The sequence below is a fragment of the Amblyomma mixtum genome, chromosome 2 (genome assembly GCF_055824585.1).
Source record: "Amblyomma mixtum isolate Tamu chromosome 2, ASM5582458v1, whole genome shotgun sequence".
Lineage (NCBI taxonomy): Eukaryota > Metazoa > Arthropoda > Arachnida > Ixodida > Ixodidae > Amblyomma > Amblyomma mixtum.
The window spans coordinates 274,828,552-274,841,953 of record NC_143013.1 but is presented as its reverse complement, the minus strand read 5'-3'; the positions used below and the strand labels follow the sequence as shown (position 1 = coordinate 274,841,953).

General features: G+C 49.7%; 1 protein-coding gene across 5 annotated transcripts in view; it reads right to left on the bottom strand.

Annotated features, from left to right (window-relative positions):
* Window positions 1-13,402, bottom strand: part of LOC149364057 (transducin-like enhancer protein 4) — a 57,791-nt gene that overhangs the window by 21,223 nt on the left and 23,166 nt on the right. For 2 of the 5 annotated variants that reach the window (XM_089574048.1, XM_089574050.1), the window contains exons 2-8: window positions 7,916-8,080; window positions 7,079-7,123; window positions 6,927-6,989; window positions 6,277-6,351; window positions 4,922-4,951; window positions 2,066-2,255; window positions 1,422-1,438 (exon numbers count right to left, since the gene is read on the bottom strand). In XM_089574048.1, coding sequence (XP_089430174.1) covers window positions 1,422-1,438; window positions 2,066-2,255; window positions 4,922-4,951; window positions 6,277-6,351; window positions 6,927-6,989; window positions 7,079-7,123; window positions 7,916-8,080 — 585 coding nt within the window. The remainder of the gene's footprint in view (window positions 1-1,421; window positions 1,439-2,065; window positions 2,256-4,921; window positions 4,952-6,276; window positions 6,352-6,926; window positions 6,990-7,078; window positions 7,124-7,915; window positions 8,081-13,402) is intronic. The other 3 variants (XM_089574049.1, XM_089574051.1, XM_089574052.1) reach the window with 3 other exon arrangements.

The following is a 13,402-nucleotide window of genomic DNA, read 5'->3' as shown; positions in this document are numbered from 1 at the left end:
CTAAGCTGACCAAACACACATTTCACGGAAGCCGCTACTGAAAACAAATGAATGAGCAAACATATAAGAAGCAATCACTTTTAATTAAAATTTCACCCCTAAAAAAAGAAATGAACCCTATGAATACGTCTGATCAGGTCAGTATAGGTTCTTCCAGACACTCGTGTTGGCTTGCAACTTCCTTTCACTCAAGCCTCATTTGACTGCTAGACTAGCTAAAGCTTGATGAAGCACATAAATAATCTGGGCTTGCTAACACCTCGAGTTCACTCAAATTCAAAAGCTCAATGCAATTTTAACAATGCAATAAGATGTTTTTGTGCACTAGCTTTGAACAGTTTGAACATCAGACATGAGAGCAACGTTCCATTACCCTCACTATTCAGATACTTCTTTTTTTTCAGACTGCTAATACATGACACTGGGAAAGCCTTGTGCATGGTATTTTGAGTGGCATATGCAAAAGCAGCCAGATACAGATCAGGAATGAGACTTAAGACAGGTGCCAATTTTATCATGTGAAAAAGTGTGCACTGCAATAAAAAGAAAACAAGAAAGTGGTAAAGGCAAAAATGCAGCCCTAATAAAGAAGAGAGAAGTTGCGCAAGCTGCATTGGTCTCTTGCTCCCATGCTTTCAAAACAAAACAGCCCTCTGTTTCTATCTACAAGACGATGAGAGGTTTGGCTACACAGCAAAACACCTCACTCCATCAGAGGCATCTCATTGCTTGCATCAGTATGGTAATCACGATGCATGCTAATGACAGCAGTTGGCTCCAACAGCTAGCAGTAGGCAGCCACACATGTGACAACGTAACGCTAGAAATCTTTTTGCAATACACACACACCGAGGTTTTCACATGGACAGTAACTTACACAGCTTCCCACCTGAACCACACTGCAACTGTTAAAAGAGAGGGGAATAGTGTACTTAATTTAGTTCATTCAGTGAATGACGTCGGGGCAGAGTGATTGACATGGGAAAAAAAAAAAGCACTCGCATTTCTACGTGCTGCTGTAACTTCTCAAATCATTAGGAAAAGCAATGCAAAGTTGGAGTTATGGCACACACCATGTGCAACAGCACATACAACACAGAAGAAGTGTCAGCACTTGTGTCCATCTCTCTTCTCATGCCCCTACTGTTTCACACAATGCCACTTAAAATGCAGACCAAAACAACTGGCCCTTTATGTTACCAAGCTAAACATCTATGAGGTCTGCCTGCAAAAGCCAAACCTATATTTAAACTCAACTTGTACATTAAGCACAGGCCACAGATTCAACTGCTTTGAAAAAAAAAAAAAAAAAGAGTGCATAGTAACTTCCACTCTCTATTCTCCAAAGATTGTTCAAACTTTGCAAGACTACGGGCTAAACATGCCTAATTCAATGAGTGAAGGCTGGACACGGTACTCACCCTATCGTCAGCAGCGGCTGTTGATGCATAAAGGGGCCCCCATTTGGAATGCAAAGAGAAAAAAAGACAATTACATAGTCTTCAAATAAGCACAACTGCTGGCCTCAGGAATGCAAAGCACACAATCTGCAACTGACAGTTACAACATTCAGGAAGCCAGTCTTGTGCAAACTGGCCTCTGTGATAAGAATACACGCTTTGTTGCTTCCCAAATATTGTTTGTGACAACAAGGATTAACTCAGAAATATTTACTACCTTAAAGATAAGAGCTATGATGCCCAAAGCCCAAGGCACATTTCGAATGACTGTCCACAGTAATCTTCAGCAACATAACTAATCTCAAAGCAATCTAGTAGATAAAAATGATTCCGCACTGTGAGACCAAAGATTATTCAGTAAAGATCAATTGAATAAGCAGTTTTCTTTGAATGCATTTCCTTTTAATTTTCCTCCAGCCATCAGCAACTTCCTCAGGCTAGGTCAAGTTTCCTTTGATCAACATTACACCTGAAATCTCACAAAGAGTCTGTATGCTGAATTTAGCAACAGCTGGCGAGCACACCACACCAATGAGAACATGCTGAGCAGAGTTTTTTTGGACATGCAAACATGCCGAGCGAGAAAAACCAGCTCGCTTACGCACCCTGGGCAGCGGCGGCTGCTGCAGCGGCCCTCTTGTCATGCTCCTTCAGTGCAGCCACAGGAGCCAAACCCGAGGAGAGGGCCAGCAAGCTGGCCGCACTGTTAGGTGGGCCTAGGGCGAGTGCGTGTGGCATTAGCGGGCCCATGCCACCAGGGCCACCGTGCGCCAGCTGCTGTGCCTGCATCTGTTGCTGCAAGATGGAGCCACACACAAACACACCCAAGCTGTCAGTGCCGAGGGCCTCTGGAGTCTAAGAAACAGAATGAGATTGTGAAGGCAGGCAAGGTTTAACGTCCTGGAGCTGCACCTGAACTGTGCGAGACGGTGTAGCGGAGGGCTCTGCATCAGTTTCAACCAAATGGAGTTCCTTAACGTGCACCGACACTGCACAGCACACAGGAGCTTTTTTTGCATTTCGCCTCTCATAAAACGCAGCTGCCGCAGCAGGGATTCGATCCCGGTGACGTTGAGCCCAGCAGCAGAACGCTACAGCCCCTGAGTGACCATAGACGGTGGGAAACAATGTATATACAGAAATATGACTTTCTCACTGACACGAGCATGACTAGACAGCCACAAAACAGCACATCATGAAGCGCAATTTATAAATGCACCTTGACATTTTTCTGTAGCTTCTATCTGCACAAAACAAAACAAATGGCAAGTTCTGTGACAAAAGAAGGCCTTACTAAAAACCTCTTTCCGAAACACAACACCACTGATTCAGTACACATTGGGCTACTCCTGCCAACAATAAGACAGGGTTTGTGAACCGCAAATCCTCCACATGTATTTACACCCGCCGTGGTGACTCAGTGGTTATGGTGCTGAGCTGAGGACCCGAAAGACGTGGGTTCAATCCCGGCCGCAGCAGTCGCATTTCGATGAAGGCCAAACACTAGAGGCCCATGTGCCGTGCAATGTCAGTGCACGTTAAAGAACTCCAGGTGGACGAAATTATCAGGAGCCCTCGACTGCAGTGTCCCCCGTAGCCTGAGTCACATTGGGACTTTAAACCCTATAAACCACAAATCACCATCATATGTATTTATGTTCGTGAACCTGAGGAACAAGTCTGGTATATTAAAGACAAACAAGACAGCACTGCTAATCGTCTCGCTGTAACCTTGCTAAGCTGCTTTCATCATGCCGTACTGCAGTGCTCGCTTCTCTTCCATCAATCTAAATGTGACACACACTCTGCACAAAAAAATGTGACTTCAAAGCTCGCTTCATAACATGCCATGATGCAGCTCGCAGTTACATACGGAGAGAGTGCAGCTGTGAGAATGTCAGTCTTGGATATGGCTCCCATATATGTTTATGCACAAAACTGCCCAGCATTGAAGCAAGAAAATGCAACGAAGGTCACTAAAACTTGTACATCATAATAAAAAAGCACATTCAAGCAAACACCTAGCAGATATGCACAGCAGTGAAACGGCAGAACAGCAGCAACAAAAATGAAGGTCAGAGATCATTATGATGCATGCTTGGGCAGAGGGTGTAACAGCACTCATGCAAGTGAATGGTTTTCCAAAACATGCTCCAAATTGGTTGTCTAATGCAACAAAAACCTCATAATACTATATGGCTGAAGCCTAGGTTTGTCAGTTAGCAACCATCTACGAATCTCGCACACCCATTATGAAAGAGCCAGAGAACTGCTTTCACTTCAACTCCTTAAAAGTCCTTTTGTTTAAGGGCTGCAACGTCACACCATGAGCATCTAGCTCCTAGATAAGCGTCATCTCAGCTAGGAGAGTTCCAGGTAGAACTCGAAAGGTAGAAGCCTTCACTAACCGCGACCCCCATGTAATTCGTGGCCTCACTCCTATGTACCGAAACCCTGTAGTGCTACTGCAGATGCACATAATGCGAGCCCTCCAAGTTGGAGCAAACATCTATTCCTTTGTGTGAGTGCATGTCCATTTCTTTCTCATTCAAAAGTGGAAAACACCTGTCATGCACAGCTGCTGCTTTGTTGAAGAAAAACAAACCACACTACTCCCACAAAAGAAATGAAACCCAAAGCCACTACTATATCATTTTCTACTTTCTCTATCTGTAATCTCACAAGTCCTAAACACTTAAAAACGTTTCCACTGACACCAACAATAGCGCCAGGAATTAACGACTCTCCCTGCTCTTCATCTTGCTCCTCTTCCCCCACAATAATAATGCATGTGCTTCGCAGCAAAAGGGTCAATGCCAGGACAATGCACACATGCAACTTTGCTGAGAAACTGGCAGCTTCAACATTCAGTCTTTTTGGGGAAAACGCCCATACAGGGATACAGACAAGCCTGCAAAATCAGCAGGTTAATTGTACTTCTAGCCTTTCAGAAATCATTAGCCCACAAGGCTGCCTGCTCTAGCAAAAAAGCAAAGTGTTCTTGTCTGAATTTAAAGATTGCTTGCATTTGAGCGTACATTTGCCCCAGGGAAATTCTGCCCCCATGGTGATTCCAAGCAAACCATTCGATGCTACTTCCCCCACCCTCTTCAACATCTCTTCCTGCAGGCGATCAATACGGTCTCCTTAAAGATGCCCAACTTTTAATCTCTCGCGGTAAATCCGACACCACCATAACCCAAACTCCGCGCCCACACCTCGGCTTCACGCCGCACGGCGGTTCATCCGCGGACGCGCGTTTCCCCATTCACGCGCTAGGGCGCACTGGGCTAAACACTGACGCACAGGTAGCCAGCGCAACGTCGTTCCTTTTCCAGAGGAGGAACAAGAAAGAGGGGTCATACAAGGAGTGCAAAGAGAGAGAGAGAGAGATAAAGAGAGAGCAAGAGTGGGAGAGAGTGAGAAGCGAGCCGCTCTCCTCCTCCTCTTCCGCTACTCACCATGAGGTGTGCCAGGCCGGTGTGCTGCTGCTGAAAAGAGACCAACGCGCCGGTCACCACGCAGCTCGTCTCTCGCGGGCGTCTCGATTAAGCGCTCGCCGCCCGGCCGCGCGGATAATTAAATCGGCCGCGGAGGGGGGAGCAGGCGCGGCGAGCGAGCGGCGGCAGCCAGACAAGCCGCGTAATGAGCGCCCGCCGCCGCCGGGGGCGATCGATGCCTCGCCTCCCCAAACCGCCACCGGCGGATTAGCGCGCGCCACGCCGACCCCCTCCGCAACCGCTATTGCGCAACGGTGAACTCCCTTCTGCTCCACGGGTTGCGCCTCGTGGGGCCGGTAATCGCACACGCGCACGCATTACGCGCGCCGTGCGTCTCTGCCACGCACATACACGCGCTCAGTTTCACTAAAAAGCGTGCAGCGGTGCGGAAGCTGGGGCCAGCGTCAGCGTAGTACCGAAAGCAAGAATGGAGTCAACGGATCGCCATGACTGAAAGCCCGCCTTTTGGCTGGCCAATCGCGACAGCCAAAGGAGGAGGCATCGGCCAATCATGAACCGTTCTGGCATGCGAGAAGTTTCGCGAATTGTCGGCGCCAGCCCCACAGCTTCCGCAACTCTGCACAGATTTAGGGATGCGCGATGAAGGCTCTTTCCGAGAAGAGGGAGAGGGGGCAAGACACTTCGCGAGCGTCGGAGTGACTTCCTTCCCCTTTTTGCCAAGCTTAACCCATGACACAAGAGGGTGTAAAGGGAGTGATAGGGGTGCGATGTTACAAAATGCGATAGATCTGAACAATGACAGCGCAAGTTGAGTTCCCCTGAGAGTACCATGCGAGGACCCAACACTGCGATGAGTCAATGGTGCTTCTGACAACGCCGCTTTTATATTTATTTCTATAACGTCACAACAGCTAGAAGATTCGCGGGAATAACGTGTCACAGCAGGCACAAAACGGGAACAATGGGAGGTCATAGGAAATGACTTTTTTCCTACAGTAGCAGATGGATGATGATGATGATATCAATTCTAGTTGGCTGCTGTCAGAAGCAAACGTTCACTGCACAGTGGCAGAGTAATTCACGTAGGACATTTCAAGAACGGGCCACGGTGCCCCCGTGACATATATAGGATGCTACACGGCAAAGACATGTACGCATGACACCATCCAAGTGAAACTAGTTCATTGTGTGCTGACGGAAGAAATACTCGTAACGCGGAGAACAATGCACGCCACGCAACCAATGCTTCGTATAGCTAAGGGGAAAGCACAGCGTTAATGTAAACCCCGACTCCGCCTATACTTTTCCGGCGCTGACATCGCCGAACAAAGTGTGCGCAGTCAGGCGTCACGTACCCCGATGATGGCGTTGAGTTCGGTCATGGTGACCTGCTTGGCCCGTTCCACGGCTGCCGCCACTTGCTGCTGGTGCTGCGTTGCAGAGAGTGGCTCAATTCGTCAAAGCTGCAACACCTTTACAATTTCGACACTCTGGCGTGCTTAGTTGCGTAAGCGAGAGATGCATAAGTGTTTTTTTAAGGGTGCTTGCACATCCATCGCGAGATAAGCGTCTCTTCGCAAAAGCCCACTATAGTTATTCACATTTCAGTCCGTTCCACTTACCCCCAGCACCACAGCAGCATTTACTCAAGTCCGATAAAGTTTCCACCATGCAAGGCGCTCGCGTCGAGACCATGCAGGCGCCGTTCACGACGCTAGCGCCATCACCTGCAAGCTGACCCGCACCGATCGCACAGCGAATACATACCCACATTTTGTATACGTGTACTGCGATCAAACTAGGGACACATGCCAAGCTACCATGCTGAGAATTTCTTTCTCTCCTAACTGCATTTAACTTTTTTTTTTATCGCCACTGGTCATCAAAATCTCTAGAGGCACCAGCGCGTCTTACAACACAAGAAATCGTGATAACACACGTGCAGTCGGTGTGGTTGAATGCCCGAAGACATTTCAGCGTTCTGAGAGACTGCGAGCGAACTTACCTCTTGCGAGAGAAACGGCAGGATCTGGGCGATGATGGCGTTGAGCCTCTTGGCCACCTCCGTCTGCAGAAAGGGAGGCGCATGCGGGGGGACCCTTGTAACGCTACGTATACTCGCAGGTCCACTCGTGCAACCAAAACGGCGCCACTCACCTGCTTGTGCATCTCGACGTTCAAGCCGTACGACATCTCGTAGTACTGTCGAGGGAAAGGGAAAAGAAACAGGTACGCGAAGGTTGAGAGGGAGGCTCACTAAAAAAAAAGCCGTACTGAACTCCCCACAAAACCGGTACAAACTTAACAGATCACCAAACTGTGAGAGATGAGAGGAGCCGCCGACCCTCCACACTTCCCAAAACTAACTGATACCCGTCGTCGCGCTGACGACGGCTACACCGACGCCGTTAGCGAGAAGGCCGGACAGTTCAAATGACGAGGAAAAGGCGAGAGGATGACCCGAGGACAGGGGAGCAGGCGAGCTTGTGACATCGTTAGTAGAGGTCGATCCAGCCTCGCCTCCCGAGACGACCGTCCGCAGAGCGAGCTCGCGCCCACTATGCGGACATTTCGCCTAGCGCTAAGTGCATCATCGACTGCGCCGACGCCGCCATTATCTTCAAGCAATGGACCACCGCAGCCACTTCCAGACGCCACCTCGACACATCCGGGAGAACGGGCGTCCCGTTACGCATCGCATTTGTCATTGACAAAATTGTGTGCGTCTTCTCCAATCCGAAAGATAGTAAGTAAGTCGGCTCTGATAATTAGAACTCGTAGAGGGCCGAAAGTTTGTTACAATTACGAGGAAATCGGATTAAAGGTCGATGCTGACAGCCAGAAAGCGTCAGTTCGGATAAACGGGGATTTCGAATTAAGCGCGTTCGAATTAGAGAGTCCACACTTGTTTTCAACACGCATCCCCATTCGGGATGCCGAGAGAAGGTTGGGAAAGGGTTAGAACGGGCTATGAGGGAGGCATGCAGCACTCACCATGACGTAGTGCCTCTGCATCTCTGTCTTCTCACTGGCCAGCTTCTCGCACTCCAGCTTGAGGCTGTGGTACTGGGCCTGGAGAAAGTTGAACTCCTCCTTGATGCGGTCGCACGTCTCCGACACGGTGAACTTGAACGGCTGACCCGCTTGCGCCGGGGGTCCCTGCGGACAACACGGACGAGATTCCTGTATATGCCCCTCCGCTCTTGATCCACTCATCCACAAACGCGCACCCAGAAATGAAGTGCAAGGACAACACACGGCGTTTCGGCGAGCAGGGACGTCATCCGACACGGCGCGCGCTTCCCAATGTAGACCGAAAATATCTGCCATCTCGGACATCTCGTTTTGATCCGGACGTCCGCAAACCCCAATAGATGTTCACGGGACGTCTTCTGGATGTCTTTTCTCGGCAATAATCAAGGTCCACCGTTAGTGAACCAACGCATGTCCAGCGGATGTCCGCTTCTGGACGTCCGCCGACAGTGAACCAGTGGGTGTACCCCGGACTCACTTTTTCTGGGTCCGTAGTTTCGTACCGAATCCGGACACCCATGAGAGGAACGAAATTCGAATGTAAACGCACAACCAAATCGGAATGTTTAAGAAACTCACAGAGAACTTCTCTCCGTGAAAATTTTGAATGCGGTCAAAAAGGCAGAACTGGCTCAAAATAGCATAGCAGCCCGTAGATACTGTCCCGTCGATGAAACGAGATGGCAATGATCAGAGATAGAGGCGGAACCCCTTAACAAAATTTTGCACTTGGACTTTTTAAATTGCACATGCCTTAGTTTGCACAAAATTTCATTAAAACAATGCACTTATTAGCCACCCACCACAAGCACATAACGGTCACCCTTCACAGTTGGGCATAGAGGTACGCGAGCCCATGACTTCACAGGTTAGGGCGTGAGTTTTACGTTCGAGTTGTGCTGCGCCGTAGTGCCCTGCTGTCGCCCTCTTTTCGCCTTGCAGAGTTATTAGCTTAATTAGAGCTTTTAACTACTGATCAAAATTACCCTGCTTGCGCGATTGCAGGGTCTGCCAGCCTGCAGGATTTCATCGCCGTTTTTGCAAAAGTTGTATGCATGTTACTTGTTATTTGGGTCTTCAGCTGATGCTGAGGAAATGTTACATTAACCCTTATTTATGCTTTACAAGCTTCCACGACGCTCCATGAAACGTCTGTACGTCCCTCTTCGGTCGTTAGGGGGTTCGCAAAGTAAATAACGGATTGTCCGACGGACGTCTGAACATCCGAGCGCTGGTGACAACCAGATGTTAGTAGTCGGACTCCAGATGCACTGTGGGACGTTCCATGGACGTCTTTGGGACACTAAAATCCAAATGCTAGCGTCCAAAAACGTCGGAATGCCCGGCCTCGACGTACGTAGGAGTTTCATTCGACCGGCTTTTTTTTTTTTCGCGGGCGGGACCGTCCCAGAGAAGTCCACAGTTCCTATTCGGGACCTAACTCCGCGTCCATGCGACATACGATTGTGGATGTCCTTCGTACATTCTTCGGACACCTGCGGTCTACTTCCTCAGCTCTTGCAAACATTTAAACCGTCAGTTCGCAGATCTACAGACTGTCTGTGGGCAGCATAAAGGAATTTTTGTAAAGGAAGAATCGTCGATGTTTTGCCGGTTCGCTGGCAACATGTCTGTTGCTATCAATAGGCAACCCGCCTGTTGTTATCACCACCTACGACATAAATAATTATAGCCAATAACTCCCGTCGGCTGTTTGTCATCGCTGCAAGACAACAAGGTTCAATAATCCTCCATGGCAGCTCCGGACTCATTTCAGACGCTCGTCAATTCTCCGGACGCAGTGCTTACGAATCATACGTAATTATCGAACCAAAATTCGCATTACCGAAGTGGCCCTCAGCAGCTCACTGACTGCATGATTGAGGTGTGACGCCAGCGCCGTTATCCTGCACATTAAAAATATTTTCACCCTTAAGGAAGTAAAACTGCTAGAGCACCCTTGTACATCCTTAATTTTTTTTTTTAGAAGGGTGCACTGAACAAACGATACGAGCACGCAAACACTACTAATGCACCAGTGAAGTGCGCGATACTAGAGAACTGGCTATAGTGGTTCTAAGAACACGTTTTGCCGGCACTGCGACACGATGGCACTGTGTGACCGCTGGTATACGCAGCACGCGAGGACTGGATGTCGGACGTGTACTCGCGCATTCATATAGGAACTCAATCTACAGACGCCTCTATAAGACGAGATTACGCATTGTCGATCGCCAGACTCACGCCGCAACCATCGTGGTTCATGATAACTACTGGCCAACACCAAACCCAGACACATCGTAAACCTGTTCGACGCCATTTTCTGCATACCACAAAGAGGTGACAACGAGCTGCTGGCATGCAAAATCTGCGGTTACCCCGCCTATACCAAAGGCCTTCTAGCCATGCCTGTGTCCCTCCTCTTAAAGGTCGGTTTCACCGAGGCCAGCGGTGATCCAGCAGTGGTGACTGCAGTACACCACATCTACCGAGTTAGTCAATCAGCCGTCGTGGGGAAGCGCCAATCCCAGGAATCGGAAGACAAAAAAAAAAAGACTCCGTGAAAGGCAAGTCGTGCCCTCTTCACTTCGGACGGAGGCCGGAGCCCAAAACGGCACCCACGTCCAATATATTCTCGAAAAAAAAATTGAAAATTGCAAAATTGTTAGATACTGTTATGGAAATATTGAAGGTAATGGTCCCCTTTTCTGATATGCAGCGAAATCGTTCTCTTTGTGTTTCCATCGACCGCATCGAACAGTTAAGACTGCCATAGAAAACCAATGGGGAACGCTTTTGACTATTGCAAAAACGTTAATATAAAACAAAAATGCAAGACTGTCATCGGATCATCTGCGTATATATAATGAAATCTTACATAATATTGTTACGCGGCGGCCAGCCGAAGAATGAGACGTGGTGAACCATGGCTATGAGATGATTTAATGGCCGCTGGCCCTGAGCGGGCGCTCCGCCCCGCGCCACTGCCATCTTCGTCTTCGTCACACTACCCGGGGCCTCCTAGCGATCGTCCCGATCGGTGACGAACAGACGGCGAAATGGCGATGGTCTTGAGTGAAGGATCGAACAATATGTAGAGGTTGGTGCAGTGCTGGCCGCCACGATGAGAAAGATGAGAGAATGAGTCCCGGTCCACGAAGCATCCGCGCCATAGGGTGCCAGGAGCTGACGGCCGAGGTCTCTGAACGCACCGAACGGCGGGGGCAGGGGGGCGGTGTCTTCATGTTTGGGTCTTGGGTCCGTCGGGTCTTGGGTCCGTCGGGTCTTGGGTCCGTCGGGTCTTGGGTCCGTCGGGTCTTGGGTCCGTCGGGTCTTGGGTCCGTCGGGTCTTGGGTCCGTCGGGTCTTGGGTCGTCGTGTCGTGTGGTCTGGGCGGGGGACGGGGCTGGGGTGAGCGTCGAGGTCGGTTCAGGTCGGGCGGGCTGGGGCACGGCCGTGCGGCGCTGACCAGGTACTCACGGCCGACGTCCACGGCAGGCCCAGGACACCGAAGCTCCGTGACCAGGATGGCGATGAAGGGACCCCAGCACCTCACACCAAATGTTACGCGGCGGCCAGCCGAAGAATGAGACGTGGTGAACCATGGCTATGAGATGATTTAATGGCCGCTGGCTTTGAGCGGGCGCTCCGCCCCGCGCCACTGCCATCTTCGTCTTCGTCACAATATGAAAACACGGCGTTCATAAAAGGTTTTCCGCTCAAAAATGCTTTTGTCCAGAATTGTTGTGTACGAATTAATTAGGCCCAGAAAAGCGGGATAAGCTGAAATCGTTCAATGCAAAGCTGTGAAAAGGCACACAGAAGCATGATGAAGCATGGCCGGGGTAGAGGGTCGACGCGCGAGCTCTTTGATGAAGATATCCCACTGAAAGGGGGTGGAGCCTGAATACGTCTGCTGCCCTCCGATTGGACATTGCCGAAGAGCAATGAAGCGGTATAAGACCCCCAAAGGAGGCCCTACAGCCAATCGCGTCTACTGATTGTCAGTCATGACACCCAGGTTGATCCTTTTGCACCTAGAAGTGCGACATCTCAGTGCAGCTAGGTGCCAGTGGATTAACCACGGATTTACCACGACGCCATGACGATCGGTCGACAGCACTGGCTGGAGAGGGCCTCCTTTGAAGGGAATTTGCCACTTTTTATCCCGATTTGTATCGGACTATGGAAAAAGAAGGCCATTTAAAAAAAGAGTGACAAAAGGGGTGGAGTGGCGTGCGCGTACAGTACATACAACCACGCGAACGGATGCCAAAAGCCCGACCTCTCCCACCGAGCCAGGCGTGCACCGAACCACGACACATCCGAAGCGAACCAAGAACCGACCAAGTTGGGCGGAGAGGATTGACGCAGGACGAAGTGCCCTACCAGCCAGTTGTGAGCGGGTCTCCAGCTTTCCCCCTCCGGCAGCGCTTGAAATAACGTTTAATCGCCTTAGCCCTAACCTCAGCAAGACCCCCAAGGCATGCAACCCAATCGGATGCGTTGAGACGAACCGCCGACAGGCGAAGACGTCACAGAGCCACGCACCCTTTAACGGGGCACAGGCGCAAGGGCATTTGCAGCTACTTCATGAAGCGCAAGGGTGCGTAAGGATGTGATCTTATACCTTTTGAACTGACTCGCAGTTGATCACGACGTTGGCATGAAATATGATGGCAGTCATTCGAGCTTTCCGTTAAAGGAAAACTGCTGATTCCATGCTTCTCTATATAGCTGTATCACCATGGTAGCGTCGTATACGATAAGTCTCAATGACGCCTCAGCCTGGTTATGTTGGAGTTATAGATATATGTGTTATGGTTACAGTTATATGTTTAGTTATAAACCATTAGTAGGTTCGACTGTATTATTTATTTGTGGTGTATTGGAGATTAATAGTGTAATAATTTTATCGCTTTAAGGAAATTGATTAGAAAGCAGAAAAACAAACGCATGTAGCTGGTGGAATCCGAACCCACAGCCTCCGAATTTCGCGCTCGGTGCGTGCGGTCCGCCAGAAAGTTAGGTGGGCGGATGAGATTGAAAAGTTTGCGGGGATACGCTGCAGCTGGCCAAGTACACGGTTAATTGGAAAGACATGAGAGACGCCTTTGCCCTGCAGTGGACGTAGTCAGGCTGATGATGATGATGCTCTACCAACTGAGCTACGGCGACGGCTGTCCAGTCTTCTGCTTTCGGGATATTTATGTTTGCGTGCAACCTAACCTCGAGAGTGTTCACCAGCGACATTCTAGTCCATAGCGGCGGACGTAGTAAGTCCCGTACTACCGTGAGTGCGACGCGGAACGTCGTCGACCGATGGGGGCGGAAGGTGTGCGAGAACCCTTATACTAGCTATGGCATGACTTTCTTCACACGAAGATGAAGTTGTTTATTCGTGGTTCTTGAGGTCCGGCAGCGCAACACGATTCGCGGTGGCTCAGTG